This window comes from Callospermophilus lateralis, chromosome 16, assembly GCF_048772815.1.
Source record: "Callospermophilus lateralis isolate mCalLat2 chromosome 16, mCalLat2.hap1, whole genome shotgun sequence".
Lineage (NCBI taxonomy): Eukaryota > Metazoa > Chordata > Mammalia > Rodentia > Sciuridae > Callospermophilus > Callospermophilus lateralis.
The window spans coordinates 23,585,817-23,610,711 of NC_135320.1; the positions used below are offsets into that span (position 1 = coordinate 23,585,817).

General features: G+C 32.2%; 1 protein-coding gene across 4 annotated transcripts in view; it reads left to right on the forward strand.

Annotated features, from left to right (window-relative positions):
- The window catches only part of Arfgef1 (ARF guanine nucleotide exchange factor 1), a 107,913-nt gene that overhangs the window by 33,788 nt on the left and 49,230 nt on the right, over window positions 1-24,895 (forward strand). For 2 of the 4 annotated variants that reach the window (XM_076836350.1, XM_076836347.1), the window contains exons 6-14: window positions 4,523-4,799; window positions 6,929-7,039; window positions 12,837-13,012; window positions 13,897-14,030; window positions 17,199-17,433; window positions 21,732-21,831; window positions 21,936-22,075; window positions 22,183-22,291; window positions 23,463-23,679. In XM_076836350.1, coding sequence (XP_076692465.1) covers window positions 4,523-4,799; window positions 6,929-7,039; window positions 12,837-13,012; window positions 13,897-14,030; window positions 17,199-17,433; window positions 21,732-21,831; window positions 21,936-22,075; window positions 22,183-22,291; window positions 23,463-23,679 — 1,499 coding nt within the window. The remainder of the gene's footprint in view (window positions 1-4,522; window positions 4,800-6,928; window positions 7,040-12,836; window positions 13,013-13,896; window positions 14,031-17,198; window positions 17,434-21,731; window positions 21,832-21,935; window positions 22,076-22,182; window positions 22,292-23,462; window positions 23,680-24,895) is intronic. The other 2 variants (XM_076836348.1, XM_076836349.1) reach the window with 2 other exon arrangements.

Sequence of the window (24,895 nt, forward strand, 5' to 3'; positions counted from 1 at the left end):
TTTGTGGGTTTGGTTAGTTTGTGTCTATTGCCTAGGTCTTCAAAATTAAAAACCAACTTCCAACTTTTCATTTTGAACTAATTTTAACATCTTACCCAATGGTAGTATAATTTGTCAAAAACAATTAATACTGACACAACATTAATAATTAAACCACAGACCTTACTTGAATTTTACCCATTTTTCCCACTAATGTCTCTTTTTATTTGTGATCTGACTTAGGATCCCATGTTACATTTAGTATGCATTTGGTTGTTATGTCTTAGTCTTCTCCAGATTCTTGATAATTCCTCCATCTTTCCATATCTTTTGTGATTTTGCTGTTTTTGAAGGGTATTAGTCAGGTTTTTTGGTCCAGTATCCCTAAATTTGCTTTGTTTCCTGTTTTCTCACAATTAGAATGAGGTTGAACGTGTTTTTGCTAAAACATCTCTGAAATAATGTGCCTTTTTATGTATTATGTTAGGAACTGATGATGTTGATATAACTTCTTATTGGTGGTAACTTTGACCACATGGTTAAGTTTAGAACTGTCAGATTCCTACACTATAAAGTTACTAGTTTTTCTCCTGTACTTAATAAATGTCTTGGGAAAGATATTTTAAGACTGCGTAGATATCCTGCTGCTCCTCAGATTCCCCATACTCCACAATTTTGGTACCCAACAGGAGATCTTGTTGGCAACATATTTCTGTGGTGTTTCTGTAATAGGGATTTTGTTTCTCTTTTTCCTTCTGTATTAATTAACTGTAGTTTCTCTCCCTTCCCAATTTACTTATTTATTCAGTTATTTACTCTGGCTACTCTGGCAATCCATACTCATGTATATTTATTTAACCAGATTGTATTATAATCTGATACTGTCATTATTTACTTTGTGTGTTACCCATATTATTTTAACTTTGGCCTTGCGTCCTTTGATAAGCCCTCATCTTTTTCAAATACTTGCATCCTTTTCTGGAATCTCAGAATATTCCATGCTCATTTTCAATTTTACTTCTTTCAGCACTGGAATCAACCACTTCAACTAGGGGCCCTCACTTCTTCAATTGAAGAATGATATTTGGAAACCAAAATCTGAGTGCTCAGTGTGTTCATTGTCTGTAGGGTGTTATTACTTCTAGGCCCTCAGCATATAAAAATAGATGCCTGTAAACTAATCCCTACCATGCCCATCTCCATACACTATATATTACTATTTATCTGTATATATGAAAAACCATGTGTTTGTAGTGATATTTGATTTCAGTACAGCCACCTAGGGTTCATTCCAACTTTATCCCTTATTTGTAAATTCTTTCTCTAAACAGTAAGAAATCTGGCTTTAATTTTCTACACTGTACTGATTGTTCAATCCTGTTAAATGTTAGTTTTCAAAATGCTAACATATACCATTGGAAGAAGCAAAGTTCTCTGATTTTTATATGTTCAAACTCTGCTTTCCAAAGTTACTTATGTTAGTTCCTTTCTTCCCCACACTCCTCAACTTCAAAGAGGAAATTTTATCTCTTTAAAATACATTTACCTTAGTTTGTTAACTTTTTTTCTTTTTTCATTTTCAGAAACCCTCACATCCCAAATAGTTTTACTTCTCTATTTAGGGGGTTTATAAAATATTACTGTGATTTAAGAATCAGAGCTGTATAAAAGTATATTCAGAGAAGTCCCATTCCTTTCTAATTTTTACCACCCTGTTTCTCTGCCTTATTTCTTTCCAACCCCTTGAATGCAGCTAATCTGTTTAGTTTTTATCTTATCCTTCTTGTATTTCTTAACAAATGAGTAGATACACATATTGCATCCTGTGTCACTTTCTTACATGAAAGGTAGCATATTATATTAGTTATCTATCATTGCATAACAGATCACTTCACATTTTAGATTTAAATAGCAAAGATCACCTCTTACAGTTTCGAAGTGTACAGAAACCGCAGGTAGCTTAGGTGGGAGTTTCTGGCTTGGGTTTTGAATAAGGTTGCCACTGGCTGCATGGATCAGAGTATCAGATAGGGCTACAGTCATGTGATCTCTTGGGGAAAGGCCTTAAATTCTATACCTTATATGTCTCCAAGGGCTGCTCCTGACATTGCAGTTAACTTCCCCAGAAAGAATGATTCAAGAAAGAGAGTGACAAGACAGAAGCTGTAATGTCTACCTTATAATCAGAAATGCTCACATAGATTATGCTTAGTTTAGAGTGGAGGGAACTACACAAGGAAGTGAAAATCAAGTAGACTAGAAAGCCACATCATTGATAGCCATTTTAAAGGCTGGAAACCACACTTGCTATAGATACTCTTTTGTATTTTGATCTTTTTACCTAAAGGTGTGTCCTGGAAAGCACATTTCATGTCAGTTCTTAGAGATTGTCCTCATGTTTTCTTAGAGATGTATAGTTTTCCAGGATATACTATAGTCTGTTCCTTTATTCTCCTATTTATTGGCATTAGTTTAGTTCTGATATTGTGCAATCACAAAACTGATCTTGCTGCATTTTTGGTAATGTTAATGAAAATTATTTTGTCAATTTTTAAGTTTTATTGGTTTAATTTGTTCCAACAAGTTTTTATTGAATTTTTTTGTATGTTCCTAGCACTGTATTAGGCTTCAGTTATTTAGTGATGAGCAAAACTGACTTGACCACTACCTTCAAAGGTGTTACAGATTGGAAGATGAACCTTAAACAGATAATCACTCAAATACGTAACTGAATTGTGGTAAAGGCATGAGCATGTTTTATGTCATGGATAATTTTTAAAAAGTGGAAAGGTGGTAGACATAAGGGAGAAAGGGACACAGATGATTTAACTTCTATATTTGCTAAAATCTTCCTAGCTGGAGGTCTAGTTCATTTGAATATACTATTGCTAAAGTTCACTCTTTCCCTTGACCCCCTAACACAAAACTCTTTTTTCCCCACATTTTTTATTGGTGTATTGTGGTTGTACATATAACATAAAACTGTTGACAAAATAAAATCAACCTAGACTTATTCATAAAACGCTAATTTAAAATTTTTTTCAAAGGAGAAAATATTTTATGTTCAAAATCAGTGGGCAGGGACACTGCTACTGGGATATTGTAGAAAGAGTTCACACATTTCTCTGTGATGCACAGAACAGGCCTTCATAGCAAAGAAATACCTGACCCCAAATGTTAGTAGTTCTGATGCTGAGAACAGAAATGTATAGAGAATGTTATTTTCATAAAAAAACATTTTTCTCTTTTTTTAAGATTTTGTAAAAGTTTCTGACAGTTTTGGAATATGTGAAAAAAGCTAGAATTTGATGTCTTTTTTCCAGAACATGTGCTTGCCCCCAAAAAGCCATGGTGCAGATTGGTTAAAATTGGGCCAAGAGTGGAATTGGATTGTGAGTCATATATTTCTCACTGTTAATTTGGAAATGGACTTTTCCATGAATGGGCTGAAGTATTGGTTTGAGAATTATCATCCTCATTGTGCAACAAGACATGCTCATCATTTTCCTTTTCAGTAAAATAAGAAATTTGTACTATATAGATTTTTAAGGCTTTGCCTATCTTTTTAGGCATTTAAATCTGTTGATTCAGATTTATTTTATAAATTCATGTACTTAGTTCTATAACTTGGAATATTAATGGAAAATTTGAAATGTTTGATAATGTAAAAATTCTGTTAGAATAATTCTTCTCAGGTCATGAGGACTACAATAGATATGTGAAGGTCAACAAAGTGCTAAAAAAGAAACCCTGTGATCCTGATTGATGTTTTTAGTATCTTGCAAGTAAGCCAGCTTTATAGATAGTCTTATGTACATTAGAATGACAGGTCTGCTAAAATAAAAATCAGACATTATTAATATTAAGCACAGTATTTTTCATACTTATTAGGTGACTGGGCAGAATAATTCAAGCCCTCATTGCAACTTATTCAAATATAATTTTGTTGTTTTTAAATTAAAAGATTTTTGACAAAGTAATATAAGAACATGCTACAGAAAGGTATACATCAAAAAGTTGCTGCCTATTGTTTGTTTCCCATTTGGTCATTTCCTGATCCCCACCCTCTGTAGGTAACCATTATTTCTAGTTTCCTGTGAATCTTTGTATACTTTATTTTAATATGTATAAGCAAAAGTGAATGTGTACATACATGCTTTTCATCTACTCTTTTCTCCTTTAGTGAAATTTTTATTTGATTTTAGATAAATCCATTGTTAGCAATAAACCAGTTATTACTCTGAGGCTTTTTAGAAATTGTTTCATTTAATTAATACATTCACAACATTAAATTATAAATATAATCAAAAGGGTATATGGTAAAAGTCTTTCAAGTGTTTTTTTATGCATGAATTTCCAGCCACCTACAGAGTAAACATTATTGTTTTGAATATATTTTATATTGTTTCTGGTGGGCTACAGTTTCCAAGCTTAAAGAAAAGGTGACAACTTACATAAAGGATTTTTAGTTGTATGAAACAAGATTCCTCTAGATTTTGAACTGTTTGTTTTACAATATTGAAAATTATTACTTTTTTTCTAGTTGCAAGAAGCCAAACAAATGGAGAAAGAAAGGCATCGACAGCATCATCATCTCTTACAGTCTCCAGTAAGCCATCATGAGCCTGAATCGCCTCAACTTAGATATTTGCCACCTCAGACTGTTGATCATATATCACAAGAACATGAAGGGGACCTTGACCCCCATACAAATGATGTGGATAAAAGTCTCCAAGATGACACAGAGCCTGAAAATGGATCTGATATTTCCAGTGCAGAAAATGAGCAGACTGAAGCTGATCAGGCAACTGCAGCTGAAAGTAATCTTGAGAAGGGGGTGCGGGGTTGTGTATGTATTAAGGGAAATGCTTAGGAATGAGAAATTTTGATGAAGAAATGTGACTTAATGGATATCAAATACTTAATAGTAATTGTGACTTTTTTCCATACTAGGTGGTAAAGTTCATTTGAGTTGACTATGCATTTAGTAGCATCTCATGAACATGCTATGCTTTAGAAAGATTTCAGTATTTTCAGTTGTTGATTTTTAACCACATCTTTTCCATAACTTGGTAGTGGCATGAATAGATGCCTTTTTACTTTTTGTTTTTAAATAGTACTTTACTATTTATTTGAATAAGGATGATTTTGATAAACCACCCATTCACCGTAGTGAAGCTAGTAGTGAATCCACAATACTTAATTATGTGATTTACATTTGCCTAGTCTACTTTTGCCAAAATCACCCCTACCATTCACTGTGCATTTGAAAAGGAGCTGATTCAAAGAGGTAATCTCTGATAAAGTGGAGATTTTATTTATTCCTTCATTTATTTATCTGTAAATTCGACAAACATTCATTCATTGAGCACCCAGTGTTGTAGACACAGTGCTAGGATTTGGAGCTAATATAATAGATAGAATGTTTTTAATATGTTCCTATCCTGCCTGGAGGATCAGGTGAGCATGAATGAGAAATATACTGTGCGATACGTTTCTTGAAAGTATGCCTGAGACAGTTGTGCTGAAGAGAGTTAGTGGCTTAATAGAAAAATGATATGTTAGGTGAATCATGATAGATAGGAGTCAACAATTGGCAAGCTAGAAAATGTGGGACGTTTTCATTTGAGGAAACTACATGGGCTAAGACCAAGAAGTGGGAGCATTTACTGGGTGTGTATGACACAACTGTAGGTAACTTGTAAAACACAGAATAATAAATAAGAAATAGTTTACTAAAATATTATTTTGATTATAAAGGTGTTTTCCTCCCAATAGCTGATAAAAATGAAAATTCTACTTGAGACCACTTGGTTCAGAGAGCATGTTCTAGAGCACATTTTGTCACTTACTTAATTGTGTGACTTAGGACATAGTGGTTAACTTCTCTAAGCTATTAGTATGTGTAATAAATATTAGTCACTATTAATCTAATCTATTATGTCATTTACTTTAAGTGAGAATTTAAATTCACTAATCATTTTGTGCACATTTCTAAATAATGACTGTAAATTTAGTTATAATTGAAACTCTTAATTTTCAGACTCAGGCAATTTATCAGTTTTCTCTTGTAATATTCAGTATTTTGTAGAAGGTAGCAGATGGTAGATTAGGAATGGTGAAATTATAGGGGGCACAGGCTTTTGGAAGCCAGAATTATAAATAGTGGTCCTTTACAGTAGTGGGAATATGGAGAGGTAGAGACATCATCACTACCAGATTTATAGTATGATGCCATTTGGTGTGGTACAGTGACTCCCAGATCCCAAAGCATTTTAACTTGCTAGTTGAGCCACCATCATTTATTTTCAGCATTTCAGAAAATTTAACTGAAATGTTATTTTTATCTTCATCACCTTCTCTTAGGCTATTCAGAAGTTCTGATCCATAGTGCTTATTTTGTTTTTGCTTTTCATTAAATTGGAGAATTAATTCTTGTTTTAGTTCTCAAATTTGGTTTTACATTGGAAATAAAGATTTTATTGGGAAGAAATTGTAAGGAATGCATTGGCGGAAGCCCAAACAGCCCTGTCTTTGCCTCTTTAAGGATCTCACTGTATTCTAGTACAATGTTGATCTTATTAGTAATCAAAACAGATTTTAATTACAGTTAATATATTATTTGACACAGAGTAATAAAATAGCGTGTATACCAAGTATAAGTAAACATTTTTATAAGAGATGTTAAAAATGTTTCATTCAGAACACTTAAAAGTTTGATTCTTAAAAGCAATAATCTGGGAAATCAATCATTTAATAGCTTGTTAAGTGAATTATTTTTAAAATTAGCTTTTGAAAATTTTTTTTTGATTTGTTTATAAATTTTGAAGATTTAACATGTAACTGCTTCTATTTTTGATTTTTTTTCTTCATTTTTAAGGAACTTTTTCATCATACATATTTAGTAAAAGTTTCCAAAAAATTAATGTTCTCTTGAATTTTTTTAAAGCATTATCTAAAAATGATATGATATATGATGGAGAAAACCATGACTGTGAGGAGAAGCCACAAGACATTGTACAGAGCATTGTAGAAGAAATGGTGAACATTGTTGTTGGAGGTAATAACACGACATTTGAAGTTAATTTATTCTGTTTTATGGGATTTCATCTAACCATAAAGACCATATAATCTGTGGAACCCAAAAGGCAAAATTATAAGACATTTCTCTAAGTTGGTGATTTTATATGTGTGTCTAAAAAGATAACAGTAGCCCCCCTTTATCCACATAGGATACTTTCCAGGATAACCTCAATCCAGTGGATACTTAAGACCACCAGATAATACCAAACCCAAATATACTCTATATACTGTTTTTTCTTGAACATAGATACGCAAATTTAATGCCTTTTCCATCTTACCATGCACTATAACTTTTGCAGTTTGACATATAACAGCAAAACTAGCATGACTTTCTTTTTCTTTATTCATAATTTTAAAGATAAACGATTTATTCTTACTGTAGACCTTGACAACCTCAGCATCTGGTATTCTTTTCTTTTTATTAAGTTGAAAAAATTTACTTTTTACTTAAAGGAAGCACTTTATAACTTTTCTTCAGCATATATGACATGCCAGCATCACTATTTTTGTGCTTTGGGACCATTATTAAGTAAAATGAAAGTTACTTGAATACAGTCTCTGTTATTGTGATAGTGGATCCAGTGACTGAGCAGTTACTAAATGACTAATAGATGGGATGCATATGTCCTATGAATATACTAAACAAAGGAATAGATGATTCTTATCCCAGGCGAGATGGAGTGGGACAGCAAGAGATTTCATCACACTTCTCAGCACACTATTTAAAATATAGGCATTATTTATTTGTGGAATTTTCCATTTAATATTTTTAGATTAGAGTTAAACATGGATAACTAAAATGTAAAAAGTGAGTCCATAGATAAGGAAGGACTAATATCTCTGATTATAGAAGAGTATTCCTTTTCTCCTCTGACTTCAGTTATGTACTTTTATAAAAACCTACTTTTCTCCATCCCAATAAAAACGTTGATTGCATTTCAGTTTTAGTTCTTGGTAAAAGAGAGGCAAGAATATATTTCCCATTATCCTAAATATACTAAATTTTATGACCTAGAAAATACTTTAATTGTTTTGGTTTTCGAATATTTTGTATCTGTTGGAGATAAACATGATTTCTTATGACTTTATTATCACAGACTAGTGGTTGACATAGGGTAAGTACCTATCTAATGGATTGAATATAATTATCTGAAACTGTTGTAAAGTTTGTTATGAATTTCACCAAGTTTTTCATGAACAGTATTGTAGCTTGGGTTAGATTTGAGAACAATCCACTGAACTTTCTTTAATTCATGATAACTTACACAGAGCTAAACATAGTCCCTTGCTTATGTATACTTTTAGAAATGGGATTAAACGTATAGTATGAATCTTAGATATTAGTGTCAGCATTTCAACTATACCTAATTCCCATTTATAAAATTTCTAAGAATATATTTCCTTTTTTAGTATAATTCCAGAAGCAGGCATTCATCTATTGCTTAATCTTATTTTTTTTAATAAATCTTTTTATTCAGCAGGTACTTATGGAGTGTATACAGCTATTTGGCTATGTAGGGAGAATACAAAAATTTAAGCCAAGGTAGACCATGCTCTGGAGTAGAATGGCATGTGAATGTGTGTGTGTGTTTCATTAGAATCAAAAATTCTATTTTAAAATTCTATAAAAATTTAGGGAAAAATGATTATTTCTAGCTAAAATGGTTCAGAAGGGGTGACACAAGAGACTGTGAATTCATGTAGGTATAGAGCAGTGGTATTTCATGTATTTATCTAAAGTCTAAAGTCTACTTTTGGAAATTGACAGGTGGTGGTTTGCCTGAGTATAGTACATGTGATGTCATACAATAGAAAAAAATATAGAAGTAGCTTGAAGCAAACCAACAGAAGGTTATAAATTTCAGGTTTAATATTTTGAACTTCATTCTAGGACAAGATAAATTACCATCGAAGATTTTATGGCTGAGAAATGAAATGAACAGAACTATGCTCTAAGATATTAAATATGAAAAATAAGTTCAGTAGGAGACCAGCACAGTAGTCTAAGCCTGAATAGGAAACCATAACTGTCAAAGTGGGGAAAAAAATGGTTGATAAGGGAGATAATGTGTATTGCATCAAAGGGACTTTGGCAGTAGGCCTTTTTAAGGATTGGCAGTAACAGGCCTGCTATAACTGTTTTTAACATGGGTGGTATTTCAGTTTTTGAGCCTAAATGGAGTAAATGCATATGATGATATTGGTAGAATTGAATCATGTTAATATTACTTAATATTTACTTTTTTTTTTTTTTTTAAACTGGGGATTGAACCCAGGGATGCTTTACCACTGAGCTACTTCCCTGGTCTTTTTTTTTTTTTTTCTTTTTTTCCTTTTCTTTTAAGAAAGGGTCTCACTAAGTTGCTTAGGGCCTTGCTAATTTGCTAAGGCTGACCTTGAACTTTCAATCCTCCTGGCTCAGCCTCCTTAGTCACTAGGATAAAAGGTGTGCTTCACCATACCCGACCTAATTTTATTTTGGCAAACTGTGTTTGATCTTCATATTGGCCATCCATGTGGAAATGATTGTGAAATATCTAATAGGAAATAGAGCTCCAGCATAAGAAATATAGATATTTGAAGTACTAATTTGCTACTTCAAATTAGTAGTTGAAGCCAATAAGATTATTAAGTTAGAAAATGTAGAGACTAAAGAAAAGTATGAATTTTTAGAAAACCACTTTATACTCAAGGAAGAAAGAAAAGAAAAAGAAATCATGACCCATGTGCCAGATTTGGCCCACTACCTTTTTTTTTTTTTTTTCTTTTTTAAATACAGTATTATAACACAGTCATGTTCATTTGTTTTCTTACTGTCTGTTGTGGCTGGTATTGCACTTCCAAGGTAGAGTTGAATAGTTGCAACAGTGACTGTATGATCTATGAAGCATAAAATATTTTTTAATTGCTTTTGTTTTTTAAATGACAGCGGAATGCATCACAGTTCTTATTACATATATAGAACTCAATTTTTCATATCTCTGTTTGTATATAAAGTATATTCACACCAATTCATGTCTTTATACATGTACTTTGGATAATGATGTCTATCACATTCCACCATCGTTGCTAACCTCCTGCCCCCTCCCTTTCCCTTCCACCTCTCTGCCCTTTCTAGAGTTCATCTATTCCTCCCATGTTCCCTCTTCCTACCCCACTATAGTCACCTTATATCAGAGAAAACACTTGGCATTTGTTTTTTTGGAACTGGCTAACTTCACTTAGCAGTATCTTCTCCAACTTCATCCATTTACCTGAATATGCCATGATTTTATTCTCTTTTATTGTTGAGTAATATTCCATTGTGTTTATATGCCACATTTTTTAATCCATTCATCTAGGTTGATTCCACAGTTTAGCTATTGTGAATTGTGCTGCTATAAATATTTATGTGGCTGTGTACTTGTAGTATGCTATTTTTTAAGTCCTTTGGGTATAGACTGAGGAGAGAGATAGCTAGATCAAATGGTGGTTCTATTACAAGTTTTCCAAGGAATCTTCATACTGCTTTAAAGTTGACTGCACCAATTTGCAGTTCACCCAGCAATGAATGAGTGTGCCTTTCCTCTCACATCCTCGACAACACTTATTGTTGTTTGTCTTCATAATAGCTGCCGTTCTGACTGGAGTGAGATGGTACCTTAGAGTAATTTTGATTTTGAAGCATAAAATATTTACTGTAAAAGTTTAACTGCACCTAATGTTAACAGCTGTAGACTATGAAGTAAAAGGGTTTTTTTTTCCCCACCTTTTTACTTAGAAAAATGTGAAATCTAGAGAAACCCCCCCCCCCAAAAAAAAAACCATAATGAGTATGTGAATGCCCTTCACCAGTATTCACTGATGAACAATTTTGGTACATTTGCTTATGGATCTTTAAATACACATACAGCACGGCTAAGTCTTTGCTGAACCATTTGAAAATTCTTGTATATATTATATGACCCCTAAATAGCTCAATATGTGTTTTTTTTAATAAATGAATGCATTATCAAACATAATCATGATTTTATTTTTACACCTAAGAAAATTAACCCTATTTCAAGAATATCTAATATACATATGCTTAAGAATTTTCCCACTTGTCCCAAAGATATTTGTATGTTCATTTTCCCTTTTTTTTTTTTTTTTTTTTTAAGTGCAGAATCTACTACACTCTCATTTGCTATGTCTCTTTGGTCTCTTTAGTTTAGAACAAGTCCTCTTTATCAAAGTTTCACATTCCTTTGATAAATTTGATAAAGAGAGGGAGGAAAATGGACAAGAGGTGAGGAATGCCAAAAGTTGAAAGATTTTTTTAGAATGAAAAGGTTCAACTGTTTTTTGGGCAATGGGAGATTCAGCTATGTAAACAAAATTGAAAATGTAATATTAAAAGAATATTCAGTGGAGAAAGATACTAAAGTTAAGCAGAGTAGATTTAAGGGCTAATGGACAATCACCTTAGAAATTCAAAGGAGTATCTCTCCTTAAATGAGAGGGAAGGAAAAAGATTTTTGGAGTTGTCAAAGAACTTTGTCATAGTACAAGATGCAATGAGGGAGCCCATGTTAAGTTACCATTCTTTCTATGTGTAACACATGTTATAATAAAAGCATATCAAACATGATTTTAAAACTCTAAAAGGTCCTTGTGAAGAAGTGACTTTCGTTTTATGTGATGTCGAGCTTCTCAAATATATTTTATTACTGAATATATTTTCATGTAATGCTTGTTAATTACTAAACATGCTTTGGAATCATCCAGCTTAATATATTGTAATCAGTTAATAACAAAATCAGTAATAACTACCACTTATTGGTTACTTGTTGTGCTCTTTATGTAATATGTTGGTGTGTTTTGGTGATTCCTAGTAGCCCTTATTTTCTCTGTTGCTGATAAAAAGCCTATGCCAAAGAAAAGTAGTTAAATGATAGAGACGTGGTAGAGATCACATTCCAGAATCTAAGTGTGTTTTCTTCATGCAAAGTGATAGTTTCTGTCATTGGTAGCACCAAAGGAACAGTTGCTTACCAGATAGCTACTAAATTGTGGCCATAGACATGGATATATTGCTTTTTTCTTTCCTAAGGTAATATACATTAAACCTAGTAGAGTTCTAGAACTTGGTGGTATTTGTACTTCTGTGTTTGTTCTACTACAATTCATATGTTTGTGTTTATTAATTGCAAGTATTGATTAGTCAGAGTGACATAATAAAGAGCCTTCAGTGGTATCAGCCATCCTTTCTTCAGCTGTGTCCAAAGAACGTATGTTACTAGAGATATTAATAAGTATTCTAAAAAAATTGGAGAGGTTTTTGGTAAAAACATATTTTGAAAATACTATATATTGTATAGCCCCTTTGGAGAGATTGGTACATATTAGCAACCTAAAGTCTTTAATAAAGTAACCTATTTCCCAGTATCTCCTAAACTTATTTGACAATGGGATATTTTTTCAAGGAATTTCTTTTAACTTCTCAAGGCATTAGAATTTATAAGTACCCAATTTACAAAGCACAAATGTAGACTGAAAAAAAATCTGCTTTGATATATCCTGGGTGGCATTTTATCAGTGGAGTGTGTTTCATTGCCAGAGCAACTTCAGGGTCATATTTGGAAGTATGCCAGAGGCATTTACTTGGTAGTAAATATGCTGACCTTTAAATGATGCCAGTACATATTTTACTTCACTGTGCTTTTCTGCCACTGTTTTATTTTAAATAATTTGTGTTTTTTAAATACACTTCAGTTGTCAAATAAATGCACGTTTTTTAATTTTTATTGTTCTAGATATGGGAGAAGGGACTACTATAAATGCAAGTGCAGACGGCACCATTGGATCTATAGAGGATGGTAGTGACAGTGAAAATATACAAGCAAATGGAATTCCAGGAACACCGATTTCTGTTGCATATACACCATCCTTACCTGATGACAGATTGTCTGTCTCTTCTAATGATACTCAGGTATAAATTGGGTGACAGGGAGAGAGACAAAAATTTTATTCTACCAACACCTTAGAGTACATTTTTCCATTTGATACTTCTAACTGATTTCAGCTTGAGGGGGAAAAAGCTTGGATTTTTTTTTCTTCCCCTCACTGATATAAATTAGAGCAGTTTATTTCCCTCATATATTAATATTTGCATTTCCAACTTGAAGGTATATTTCATCTATGCTCACCACCCCCCCAACCTCCATTGAAATTACATTTAAAAAGACATTTTTAATAGTCACAAGATGATGATACTGTTATAGGGTAAGAAAAAACTTTTAGCCCTTTGTTAAGGGCTACAAAGAAACCAGCACTATGGTAATGACAGTTCCTCATAATCATTCCTTTATACTTTGTGTGCTTTTAAAAATCTTTTTAGATCAGTGTCCCATCTTGAGGAGTAGGTTTTCTTGGTCTTGTTGATCTTCAGCAGTTAACAACTTTTAGACACAGTCCTAAGAGCCCGTACTGACATGTGTCTCCCCACAGCACATAAAAAGTAAAATAAAGAAGTATAAAACACTCAGTGGCATGTATTAAAAAACATAATTTAGGCCTTTAGATAGGTATTTTGTGAAGGCATGATGTGCTAGGTTTTTATCATTAGTAGTATGAAACTGGATAGTTTAAGAATTCCTTTTAAGAGAAGGAATCTTTTAAAAGAATATACTTTAAAAGGTATTATCATTAGGTGTGAGAATGGCTTATTAGATTAAAAAAAAAGCAATGTGGCAAATTCCTCATCAAGATTCCCCTCTAACCAATGGAAGAAACCCATCTGTTAATGAATTGAATTACTCAGACATTTTTACCTTGGAAAATGCTTTTCATTTCATGATATATTAACTTCTTTAGGAATCTGGAAATTCTTCAGGACCTTCACCTGGTGCTAAGTTTTCCCACATTTTACAAAAGGATGCCTTTCTAGTATTCAGGTCATTGTGTAAACTGTCAATGAAACCTCTGTCAGATGGACCACCAGATCCAAAGTAAGTCATTAACTCTTTTGCTTGATAGAGTTTTTTAAGCTTAAAACTTTTAAGAGTGTTTGGATTTTCTTTTGTTGTTCTATAGAACCTTACAAAGTGGGGAGAGATATTATACTTTAAAAAAAAGTTTTGAAAACCCATAAGTTCCAAAACTGCTAGATACCTTACATTGTTTCCCAAAGGGTACGAAAACATTGTAGAATAGTTTTGCATACATAGTAGGTGATCAATGAATATTCATGAGTAGATAAATAAACGAATTCATATTTTCATATTATAAGTAACTTTGGAGTCAATATAGCCCATTTGAAACCAGCCTTATGCTGGACCTCTAAAAACTGCAAGTCAAAATGTAATAAAACCTACGAGAACTTACTCTTAAAAAAACTGTAGAGTGTTTGAGTTTGTCCATTAAGGAGACTAGGGACAGTTAAAGTAAAACCTTTTTAAACTTCTGGAAACCACATTTGCCATAGTTTCCATAGTTTTATGTTGTCACATTGTTCTGGTTTAGGGAGAAAGACTTTTTTAAGTCCAGAGACATAAGTTCTAAAGTCTTTTTAGGCCCAAATCCTAAGAGCCCAAAATACAATTTATTGGTTCATCTGTATTTTGAAAACATGAACTTTACAGAAAAAGGATTAGGGTTACATTGTAGAACAAACTTGATTATACCACACTTACTTTATAAGAATGTCTTTTAAGTTATCACTTTTATGAAGGATTTTTTTATCCAAAAACTGATAATTTTGACATCTTTAGAATTGATGAAGATCTACTTTAAAAAGGAAATTGGTCTTATTATTGATGAAGATCTACTTCAAAAAGGAAATTGGTCTTATTATTGATGGTCATTTTGCCATGATTTAAAAATATTAGTGGCCTTAAATTAAGCACCTCCGATGTTTTTAGTTCTTCCAAATCAAATGTAAAAAATATGATTTTAAAAAATGGTAGAAACAGAAAAAAGTGAATCATTTTAAATCCCAAGGATAAAAAGAACACAGAAGATAGATAAGAATCTGAAGAGTGATTTGCAGGGGAGTGTTCATTTAGACCTGCAAACAGGAATGATCTAGTTTTGGAAAGTTGAAGTCTTTAATACTATAAAGGATTCTTATAATGTAAATTAATTAATCCTCATTGTTAGTAGACAAACAAAATAGTAAGAATTTTTGTTTGAAGACCTTCTTAACTTGGCCATCAGGGTCATTAAACTATTATAATTAAAAGCCTTTGGAAGAGGTCAAATTTTCTACCCTTAGAAACTGTCCTTTTTCCAAAACAGAATATATGGTTTTCTTTGTTGAATGATTTTTTTTTTTTGCCAAAATTCATTGAGCCTTTACAATAATATAATTTTCCTTTCCTTTTTTTTTTTTTTCCCCTTTCCTTCTGTTTATGTTTTCTGGCTTTGCTACTATGAACTAGGAAGTGTTCTGCAAACTTGAATCATAATTTGAAACTAACCCATGAAAAACTGCATACCTCAAATTTCTGGCTTTGTTTGCCTTTCAAAAATATAATTTCTTATAAGACAGTTATTTGATTCTGTCATTTATTAATGCCTGATACATAATAGGTCTTTAATAAATGGATGAACAAAAGAGTAAATCAGTTAATGTTTCTGAGCACATACTGTGTACAGGCATTTTGTTAGAAGCCAGGAATATAATGATAAAACATTAAAAAAAAACCCTCACATATTAGAGAATAATAAGCTGTAGAATTTAATTACTATAGAAAGTGAGCAGAAATGGTGATAATGTGAGCTAGACTTATAAGTAGTAGTTTGTGTGAGCCTTAGGACACTACAACATGAACTTGACTCACTATTTTTTTCTGAGAGATATTCAAAGTCTTAATCTTTTATTTGTTTCTAACTTAATTTATTTAAACATTTTTTGTTCTGATTTATTTGCTGCACATATTCTTCAATTCAAAATAGCTAACTTGAAAACATGATTTTTATTATAAGGAACCATGCTATTATTAGCTTCCATGTAATTTCAAAGAAGGAAGTATTTTTTAGTGATACCTATTTACATGAAATTAAGTATTTCACTGGACTTAGAAACACATTCCTGTAATGCCAGTGGCTTGGGAAGCTGAGGCCAGAGAATTACAAGTTCAAAGACAGCCTCAGCAACTTAATGAGGTCCTTAGCAACTTAGCGAAACCCTTTCTCATAATAAAAAATAAATAGGGCTGGGTTTGTGACTCAGTAGTATAGTGCTCTGGGGTTCAATCCCCAGTATCAAAAGGTAAAATTAAATTTTCCTTTATTTAGATCCTTGAATTTTTGATAATTATAATCATAAAAGTTTTAAGATAGAAATTAAGAGCAGTTAAGTTCCCTTTACTTAAATGTGACTGAGTGCTGCTTTTGGGACAATTTTTTCCCCGCAAAGAACCAACTCCGAAAGTTTTTAAATGTGGCCTGTTATTGAAATATTAACCTGCCATAAATCTCTGGTCTCTTGGGCATAAAAGACTTGTTTCAAAGGGAGAGAAATTACATTTTTGAAATTTAATTAAAATGTTAGGTAGTAATCAGAAGCATGACACAATATATCGACCAGAAAAATAAATTAAATTTTTACACCAGAAATTTATTTTTTAGCTTTCCATTACAAAAATATTTAGAATAAATGGCTAAGGTTTAAGAGAGAAAGTTTTTAAATGCTTAAAAAGTTTATTTCAAAAGAAAAAAGAAGACTTGAAGGTAGGTTTGACGTAATGCTATAACTTATGAAATGCAACCAAAATTTTATTATTGTTTAGGATTTTTGAGTAGCATAACTAGGAAAAAAATCTGAGAAAGTTTATTAAATTTATGAAGGGTAAGTTTAACTGTGAAAGAAAAAGCAAAGCATAAATCTTCAAATTATTTTTTGTTTTCTGTTGAAAGAGTAACTTGATGTTAAATATTTGTGAAAGATTTTTTCCCCCCATTTAAAAAGTCTTGAAATTATATAGTGTGTGTGAGAAGTATCCACTGTTAGTGACTAAGCTTTTTCAAGTATTGTACTTGCTTTATTGTGTTGTGGAGTTTTCTGTTCCTCTCCATTTGAAAAGTTTATGAAATTATGTAGTATCAGGAAACATTTTTGGATTACCATAATGTTTAACTTGTCTATATACTGTGTCTTCTCTTTTATATTTTAGATCTCATGAATTACGATCCAAGATTCTTTCATTGCAGTTACTTCTATCCATCCTGCAGAATGCAGGACCTGTTTTTAGAACAAATGAGATGTTTATTAATGCTATTAAGCAGTATCTGTGTGTTGCACTCTCAAAAAATGGAGTCTCATCTGTTCCAGAAGTTTTTGAACTTTCTCTTTCCATATTTCTTACTTTGTTGTCAAACTTCAAGACACATCTTAAGATGCAAATTGAGGTATGTTCTGCATTTAGGCACTAAAGTTTATACTACTGGATATTTCATTTGTTTCCTGTTAAATCAGATTACAAACACATTGGAAAGTTTTTCAGAGTGTGAAATAATTTTATGTTGTCATGTACTACTTTTTTTCCCATTCATCTATTCATCTAACACGTACCTGTGAAATACTAGACAATTAGTAAGCACTGAGAATGCAAAACAAGCACAGCTCGTGCCTTCAAGAAACTTTAACACTAGTTGAATGAGTGGTTTTAGCTCTCTCAAATTAATTTAGTCTTCACAATAGCTTTGCCATTGTATATACTTTATTGTTATGGGCCAGGCCTTATGAGCAACGACCAAACAAACTCCATTTTGCCCTGAGACTCCATGTTATGTAAGAAATTCTTCTCCCATGGGAATACCCTGCCTCTGTACTCATCAATAGTTGCTTAGCATAGCATGTTTGGCGACACAAAATGGCAATTCTTATATAATGTAAAATGTTCTCTTTTTGGTTCTCATTTTTCTTGGACGGTGTACCCTGTCAGAGATTAATTGTCTAGACATTAGTAACCATTTTTTAACTTGTACTCAACTATGGTCGTTTTGGCCCATTTTTTCTTCTGCTTATGGTCTCGTGATGTTTGTTTATGGTTTTGAATCATAGCACCACCCACTTATGAATAATATGGTTTTGGACTATAAAAGGTGTACTCAAACCCCAAGAGGGGGTTGAAGGGTATAGACTTGCAGCCTGCCCCTTGGACTAACAGCTGGTGGATCCTGTACTCCAACTGGTGAATAAAGTTTCTGTCTCCTGCTTTAAGATCAGCTTGGTGATTTATTGTAATCTCACCTCATTTTGGAGGCCCCAGAGAGATGATCACCTGAGTCAAGGCTGTGGCTCTAGGGTACACTGGGATCCTGGATCCTCTGATGCAGAGAAGGGTGTCCTCCCTCTATAGTTGTGGGAGCTCTGTGCTTTGTGAGGGTCTAGGCCTCCTGTGGTGACTGAATGGAGCCTGCCCATAGAAGCCCTAGAGTGACTCCATGTCTATAATTCCAGAGGTTTTGAAGGAGGTTGGAACTGCATGTATTGGGAGGTAACTCATTTGACTTGATTGTAAATCTTTCAAAGTGTTTCCAGTGCTTGATTGTAAAGCCCAAAGGTGTATCAAGTGACCTTGAGCCTAAGGAGGCTTCTGTCAATGCCCTACAGAGCTCTGGTAAATGGACCATAGGATTATGTGGAGGAAAGAGTGTCCATCTTGTGTTTTTGTCTTGTCTTGTTTGTTGTTTGCTATTGTTTGTTCTCCTTTTGTTTGTTTATGTTAATCTCCAGTTGAGTTTGTTTTTAACTAAAAATAACAGTTATTCCTAAATGTCTTATTATTTTCACAGACATGGCAAACTTCTAAATCTTGACAACATATAGACAACTAGAAATCATTTTGTGTCCAAAACAATGGCTAAAATTTCAAGGTTTTTACACATAAATTATGAAGTCCTTATTCTGTTTCATTTCCATAACAATGTTGTAAATGAATCTGATAGATACACAGAATATTAAGACAAAAAAACAATATGATTATTTTAACCATCTCAAAATTCTGGGAAAACAATTTATTCTTCTGAACTAACAAATTCTTAGACTTGAGTTAGGATTAAATATAACATTAACAAAAATTAAATACAACCTGCATATCATATCTAACATGAATGTGAAAATTGACCAACATATAAAAGGATGTTTCTAAAATATGCCGTTTCAATCAAAGCAATCATTTAACAAATAAGAAGTTGGGAAAAGCATCTACTAAATCAGTAAAAATATAAGTACTATTTTAGAATACTGAATTATTTGAAGATGAAAACAAAAAATTAGAAACTAATATACCTGTATAATATGTGCATACATGGTTAAAAGATTCTCTAATTTGAATAACTTATTTTTGTTACTTTTTTCTTCATTATCTTTAAGTAAGACTACAAGTAACAGACATTTTTAAAAAACTTTTAGAACTTTTACTACTGAAGTCTTTCATTTTTGATCATGAAACATTTAAATTACTAGAGGATTTTGGAAAACCTTAATACAGCAAATTAACAGATTTTTGAACACGGAAACTCCCATAAGGACTGTTTAGTAAACTGTGTGAAATATAAATTCTTATGGAACTAAGCATCATAAAGATAAATTTAAGTTGTGATTTATATTTTTCTATGAAAATGAATTTAAAGGGAAATACTCTAATAAATTTCCTGTTTACTCATAGGTAGTAGATTGTCGTCTTAAAATTGTTATTATGTTGTTCTGATGGTTTAAAGAGATCAGATTTATTATATTCATTATATTCTGAAGGGGAGATAATGAGAATAAATGAGATGAGTATACATATGCTTTTGAAAATATTAGAGATACTCAAATTCAAGATGAGTTTTGTTCTACTTGGAGAAAAATCCCATGTAATTTCCAACATGATTTGCAGAATTTAAATATTGTTACTTTGAAAATTCAATTTGTGAGAATATTCATTTTAGAGTTTTCATAATAGATTTTTCATGCACATTAAATTGTATATTTTAGAAAGTACAGTTTATATATTATAACTTCTTAAGAGAAAATCTGTTATGTGAACACAGTGTGCTTTGATAAAGCTATTCTCCATATACTTGATGTTCATGAAATCATTAAAGGTTTAAATTTTTTAGAGCCCCTGTTGTTAGGCATGGTATATTACAATAGTAGGCTTTTTGTTTATTTGCAATAAGCAATAGATATTAACTAAAGTTTTTTTTCCCCTGTATCTCCAAATCTGTTATTTGTTTATTATGTAAATCAAAGAGTTTCAAACTTTCTGATTCATGACATCATTAGAGACTCTAATCTTTTCATTTCTTTCGCTGAGAAAGAAATACTTGCTGGTCATTTATTAAGCAGCTAGGACCAAACAACTCAATAAATACTTGTCTTATTTGTCTGTTTCAAAACAAGTAGTACACATAAATTCAAAGAAAAAAATTAAGTTTTTGTTTCATTCATAGCTAGAATTCCTTTACTACTGGGATGTGTGTGGTTGACACTGTTCAACTTTTTATATCTTTGAATTAGATTGAATAATACCACCTATTCTTCAGTAATTTTCACACAGTATTTGCTTTTTATGGCAGCAACTACCATAACCCAGGTTTGCAAAGATAATGATATGTTTCAAAGGAATTTAGTTTATACAAACTGAACAGGTTTTTGTGGTATCCAACAGATATACTTCCGTCTGAATTTTATCTTAGAAACAAAGACTCATGGTGCCCCTGTGAGTTTGTTGCAAGCATTCTAGGTTGACTTGATAACAGTGTTTAGAAACTTTGGCCATTTAACCATAAATATTTATTGAATGCCTGTTTAAGTGCCCTGCAGTGTGGACACAGTGCTTAGCAAGAAAGAACTATTCTTTTAGAGCTTACAGTACATTAAGCAAGTAAATAGGAATGTCCTCTAAGTTTTTTTTGAAAAAAAAGCAGATTACAGGGATACCTAACCCATGGGGGGAGAAAGTGTCCATTATCTTACATTATAAAAATGACTATTTTTGGATTTACGTATGATTCATAAATGCTAATTTGTTGCTTTGTTTTATAATTATCCCTTCTTAGATCTCAGTCACTTTCAAAATAAATGTGAATGTGAAAATTCTTAGCTGCTTAATTGAAATTTACTTCATTATTAGGGTCACGCCTTTGTGCATAATATTATTTGGTATAAAGAATAATGAAAAATAGTTTATGTAATTTTCAAGCAATAAGGAGTTTCACTTCAAGCAATAAGGAGTTTCACGATACCATATAAGAATTAGAAACTTTTTATTGTTTATTGGAATACTCAATTACATTTAAATCTAAGAATGGTTAGGCTTGCACAGTATTAGAATGTCTAAAAAATATGACTGACAGATAGCATATAAATCCTCTCTTTGAAAGGATTTAAAAATTACGTATGAGTTATTAGTTTTGTTGTTACATTCAAGAAATTTTCACCCTTCGGAACTCCAAATCTTTGCATACTTCATTTGTAGTAGCTGTGTGATGGTAAACAAAATCCAAAATATTTACTGCTGGTAATGGAAAGGCAGGTTTAATTCACCACCCAAATTATTATAGTCCTGAGATATCAGAGATAGAACTCTAAAATAGAGTTGAACTTCAGAGAAGTGTGGGTCCTAATCTCTGCTTTCCATCTTTAGGATATTTAAAAGTGATCACACAACTGAATTCTAAGCAGTATTTTAAATCGAAGTTTCCCCTAATCACAGGTGTTCTTTAAAGAAATTTTCCTGTATATTTTGGAAACTTCTACCAGCTCATTTGATCACAAATGGATGGTTATTCAGACGCTGACAAGGATTTGTGCAGGTATTTGGAAATATCTTTTTCTCTTATTACAAGATATTTCAAAGACCAAATGTACTCTTATATTAGATGCATTCTGTTAAAATTAATACATTATGTTGTTACAGATGCTCAGAGTGTAGTGGATATTTATGTAAACTATGACTGTGACTTAAACGCAGCAAATATATTTGAAAGACTAGTAAATGATCTCTCAAAAATTGCTCAAGGAAGGGGCAGTCAAGAACTTGGTATGAGTAATGTTCAGGTAAGAACTTTAAAAACATTTTCAAATTTAAACTTTGCCGAGGAAGAGGAATACATTTTCTTTAAAAGATCTTTTTGTTTTTATTCTCTCTATGAATTATTTTATAGGAATTGAGTCTGAGGAAAAAAGGTTTAGAATGCTTAGTGTCAATTTTGAAGTGTATGGTTGAATGGAGTAAGGATCAGTATGTGAATCCCAACTCTCAGACAACTCTTGGTAAGGTGATATTTTGAGTTATAATTCTTCATCATAAATGACAAACTTTGGGGATAGTTGCATAAACAGGCTCATGACATGTTCTTTAACTGATAGAAAGCATTCTTATTATTATTCAAATAGTTTTAAAATTATTTCTAGTTTAGTGTGTTTGTTTATTTGAGATGTGGTCTTGCTGTATTGTCCAGCCCAGCATCAAACTTGCAATCCTTCTACATCAGTCCCCTGAATAGCTGGGATTATAGGTGTATGCCATCATACCAGCTAAACTTAATTAAAAGTTCCAATATTTTAAATATTATACAAAACAAAACATATTTACATGGCTTTGTTATAATTATAGAAAGAACCTAAAAAGGTTGAGTTGTTCATCTATGTTTAATGTTCATGATCACTCAGAGAAAATGTCAGAGCTTGAAAGGCTACCCTAATGTTATCTTAGCCAAGAGTCCTATAAGGAAAACTATTCCTTATGAGGCATGAGCTGAGAGCAAAACTGTAGTGTATATAAAACACTGCAGCTGCAAAACAAATCCCTACTAATGATGCAAATTGTATTTGCACAAATGTTTTAATGTTAAATATATTGTTTATTTTAGTACCACTATAATTTATTTGTAATAAATAGTTATCTAAACAACATTGAAATACATTACCTTATTGTAAAATTCATTTTTTATTTCACATTTTTTTTTCTTGGACAAATATGGCAGTAATCCCACCCCACAGTAGTTTCACTTTCCATGATTTCAGTTACCTGAGGTCAACCACAATTTATGATGAACTCTTCCTCCATCGTGCTTGGGACATGAGTCATCCCTTTGGTCAGCATTTATTCTGTATGTGCCACCAATCCACTTGTCTCTTAGTAGCCTTCTCAGTTCTCAGATCAACTGTCATGGTATTGAAATGCTTGTATTCAAGTAACCCTTATTTTACTTAATGGCCCCAAAAGATCAGAGTATGATTCTGACAATTGAGATATGCCAAAGAGAAGCCGTAAAGTGAAAAGATAAAACCTCTTGATTTAGTTAGGAAAGAAAAAGGATCTTGTACTGAGGTTGCTAAGGTCTACAGTACAATAAAATATTTTGAGACTACATTCTTAAAGCTTTTATTTTAGTATACTGTTATGATAGTTCTGTTTTATTAATTATTGCTATTCAATCAGTTTTTCTTCTTACAGGTCAGGAAAAACCCTCAGAGCAAGAGATGAGTGAAATTAAACACCCTGAAACTATAAACAGATATGGAAGTTTAAACTCGCTGGAGTCAACATCATCATCAGGCATAGGCAGCTACAGTACACAGATGTCTGGTACTGATAATCCAGAACAATTTGAGGTCCTAAAGCAACAAAAAGAAATAATAGAACAAGGAATAGATTTGTAAGTGTCAAATTTTAAGGAAAAATGTTACTAATAATTCTAGAATTGTACCACCTCTACTCTGGGTTTCTTTTCAACCACTCATAACTTTTTATTCCTTTCTTATTTTGACTTTCAGTGAGTAAAATGGGAGATAGTTCTCTTAGATCCAAGAATTCTAATGACTCCTTATTTAGCTCCCCAAATTCATGCCATTCTAGCCCAAACAGACTCATAATACCCAATCCAGCCCCTCTTATCATATAGATTAAATGAACTTCATCTGTTCAGTTTTGCCTTATTTATTTAACTTGGTTATGACACCTGCCATTATATTTCCTAATCAGATGATAACTCAAAAAAGTTTTAAATACTAAGCCTCTAATAATTAACATTGCTTCTTTATACGTTTTATATTTCCTCTAGTTTTGTTACAAGCATATTGTTCTTATTAGGGATATGATCTTGTCATTGATTTTATTTTTTTATGTTAATAAGATAATCATCTCCCTTTTCATCCTGGTTAGTGTACCAGACCTTGATCTTATGAAATCAGTTTTCCTGCTAAGTTTTGTGATATCAGCCTGCTTCTAGACTATTTCCTTTACTACCATGTAGCCTGCCTTCTTTTTAGTGCCTGCTCCCCCCCCCCCAAAGAGATGCAATAAATGAATCTCCATACTATGGTGGTAGAGTGCCTGCTTAGTATATATGGGGCCGTGGGTTTGATCCTTTGAGTTAGAGGCGGGGTGGAAATCTAGCTATTGTGAACTGTTAAAAAAAAAAAAAATCCATTGTGTGTTTACTTAGTTTGCTGCTTCTGCTTTAAAGCATTCTTTCCTGATACTTGTAATGTCTTTTGGTGAATGTTTAAGTGTTTTGCTTTTGTTTTTGTTTTGTTTTTTTTGGTGTTAACCTATTACGTCCTGAGATTTTTAATTCTGCAGATATTTCAACAAAATCATCACAAGTACATTAAAATAGGTTGGAAATCATAATCCAGAGCTTATATATCTCTTATTATCATTAAGAATGAAAATACAGGTTGTCCTACAAATAGGACCCTAGGACATTATAGTATCTTTTACACACATAGGCTGTTTTACAGATGGGACATTGGGCAAATATGAAATTCTTTCATATGTAATATGATACACAAATAAGTGAATTTCATGACCCTTTCAAAAGTAATTTTGGTAGAAGGAAGCAAAATACTTCAAACATTATTGACAATATA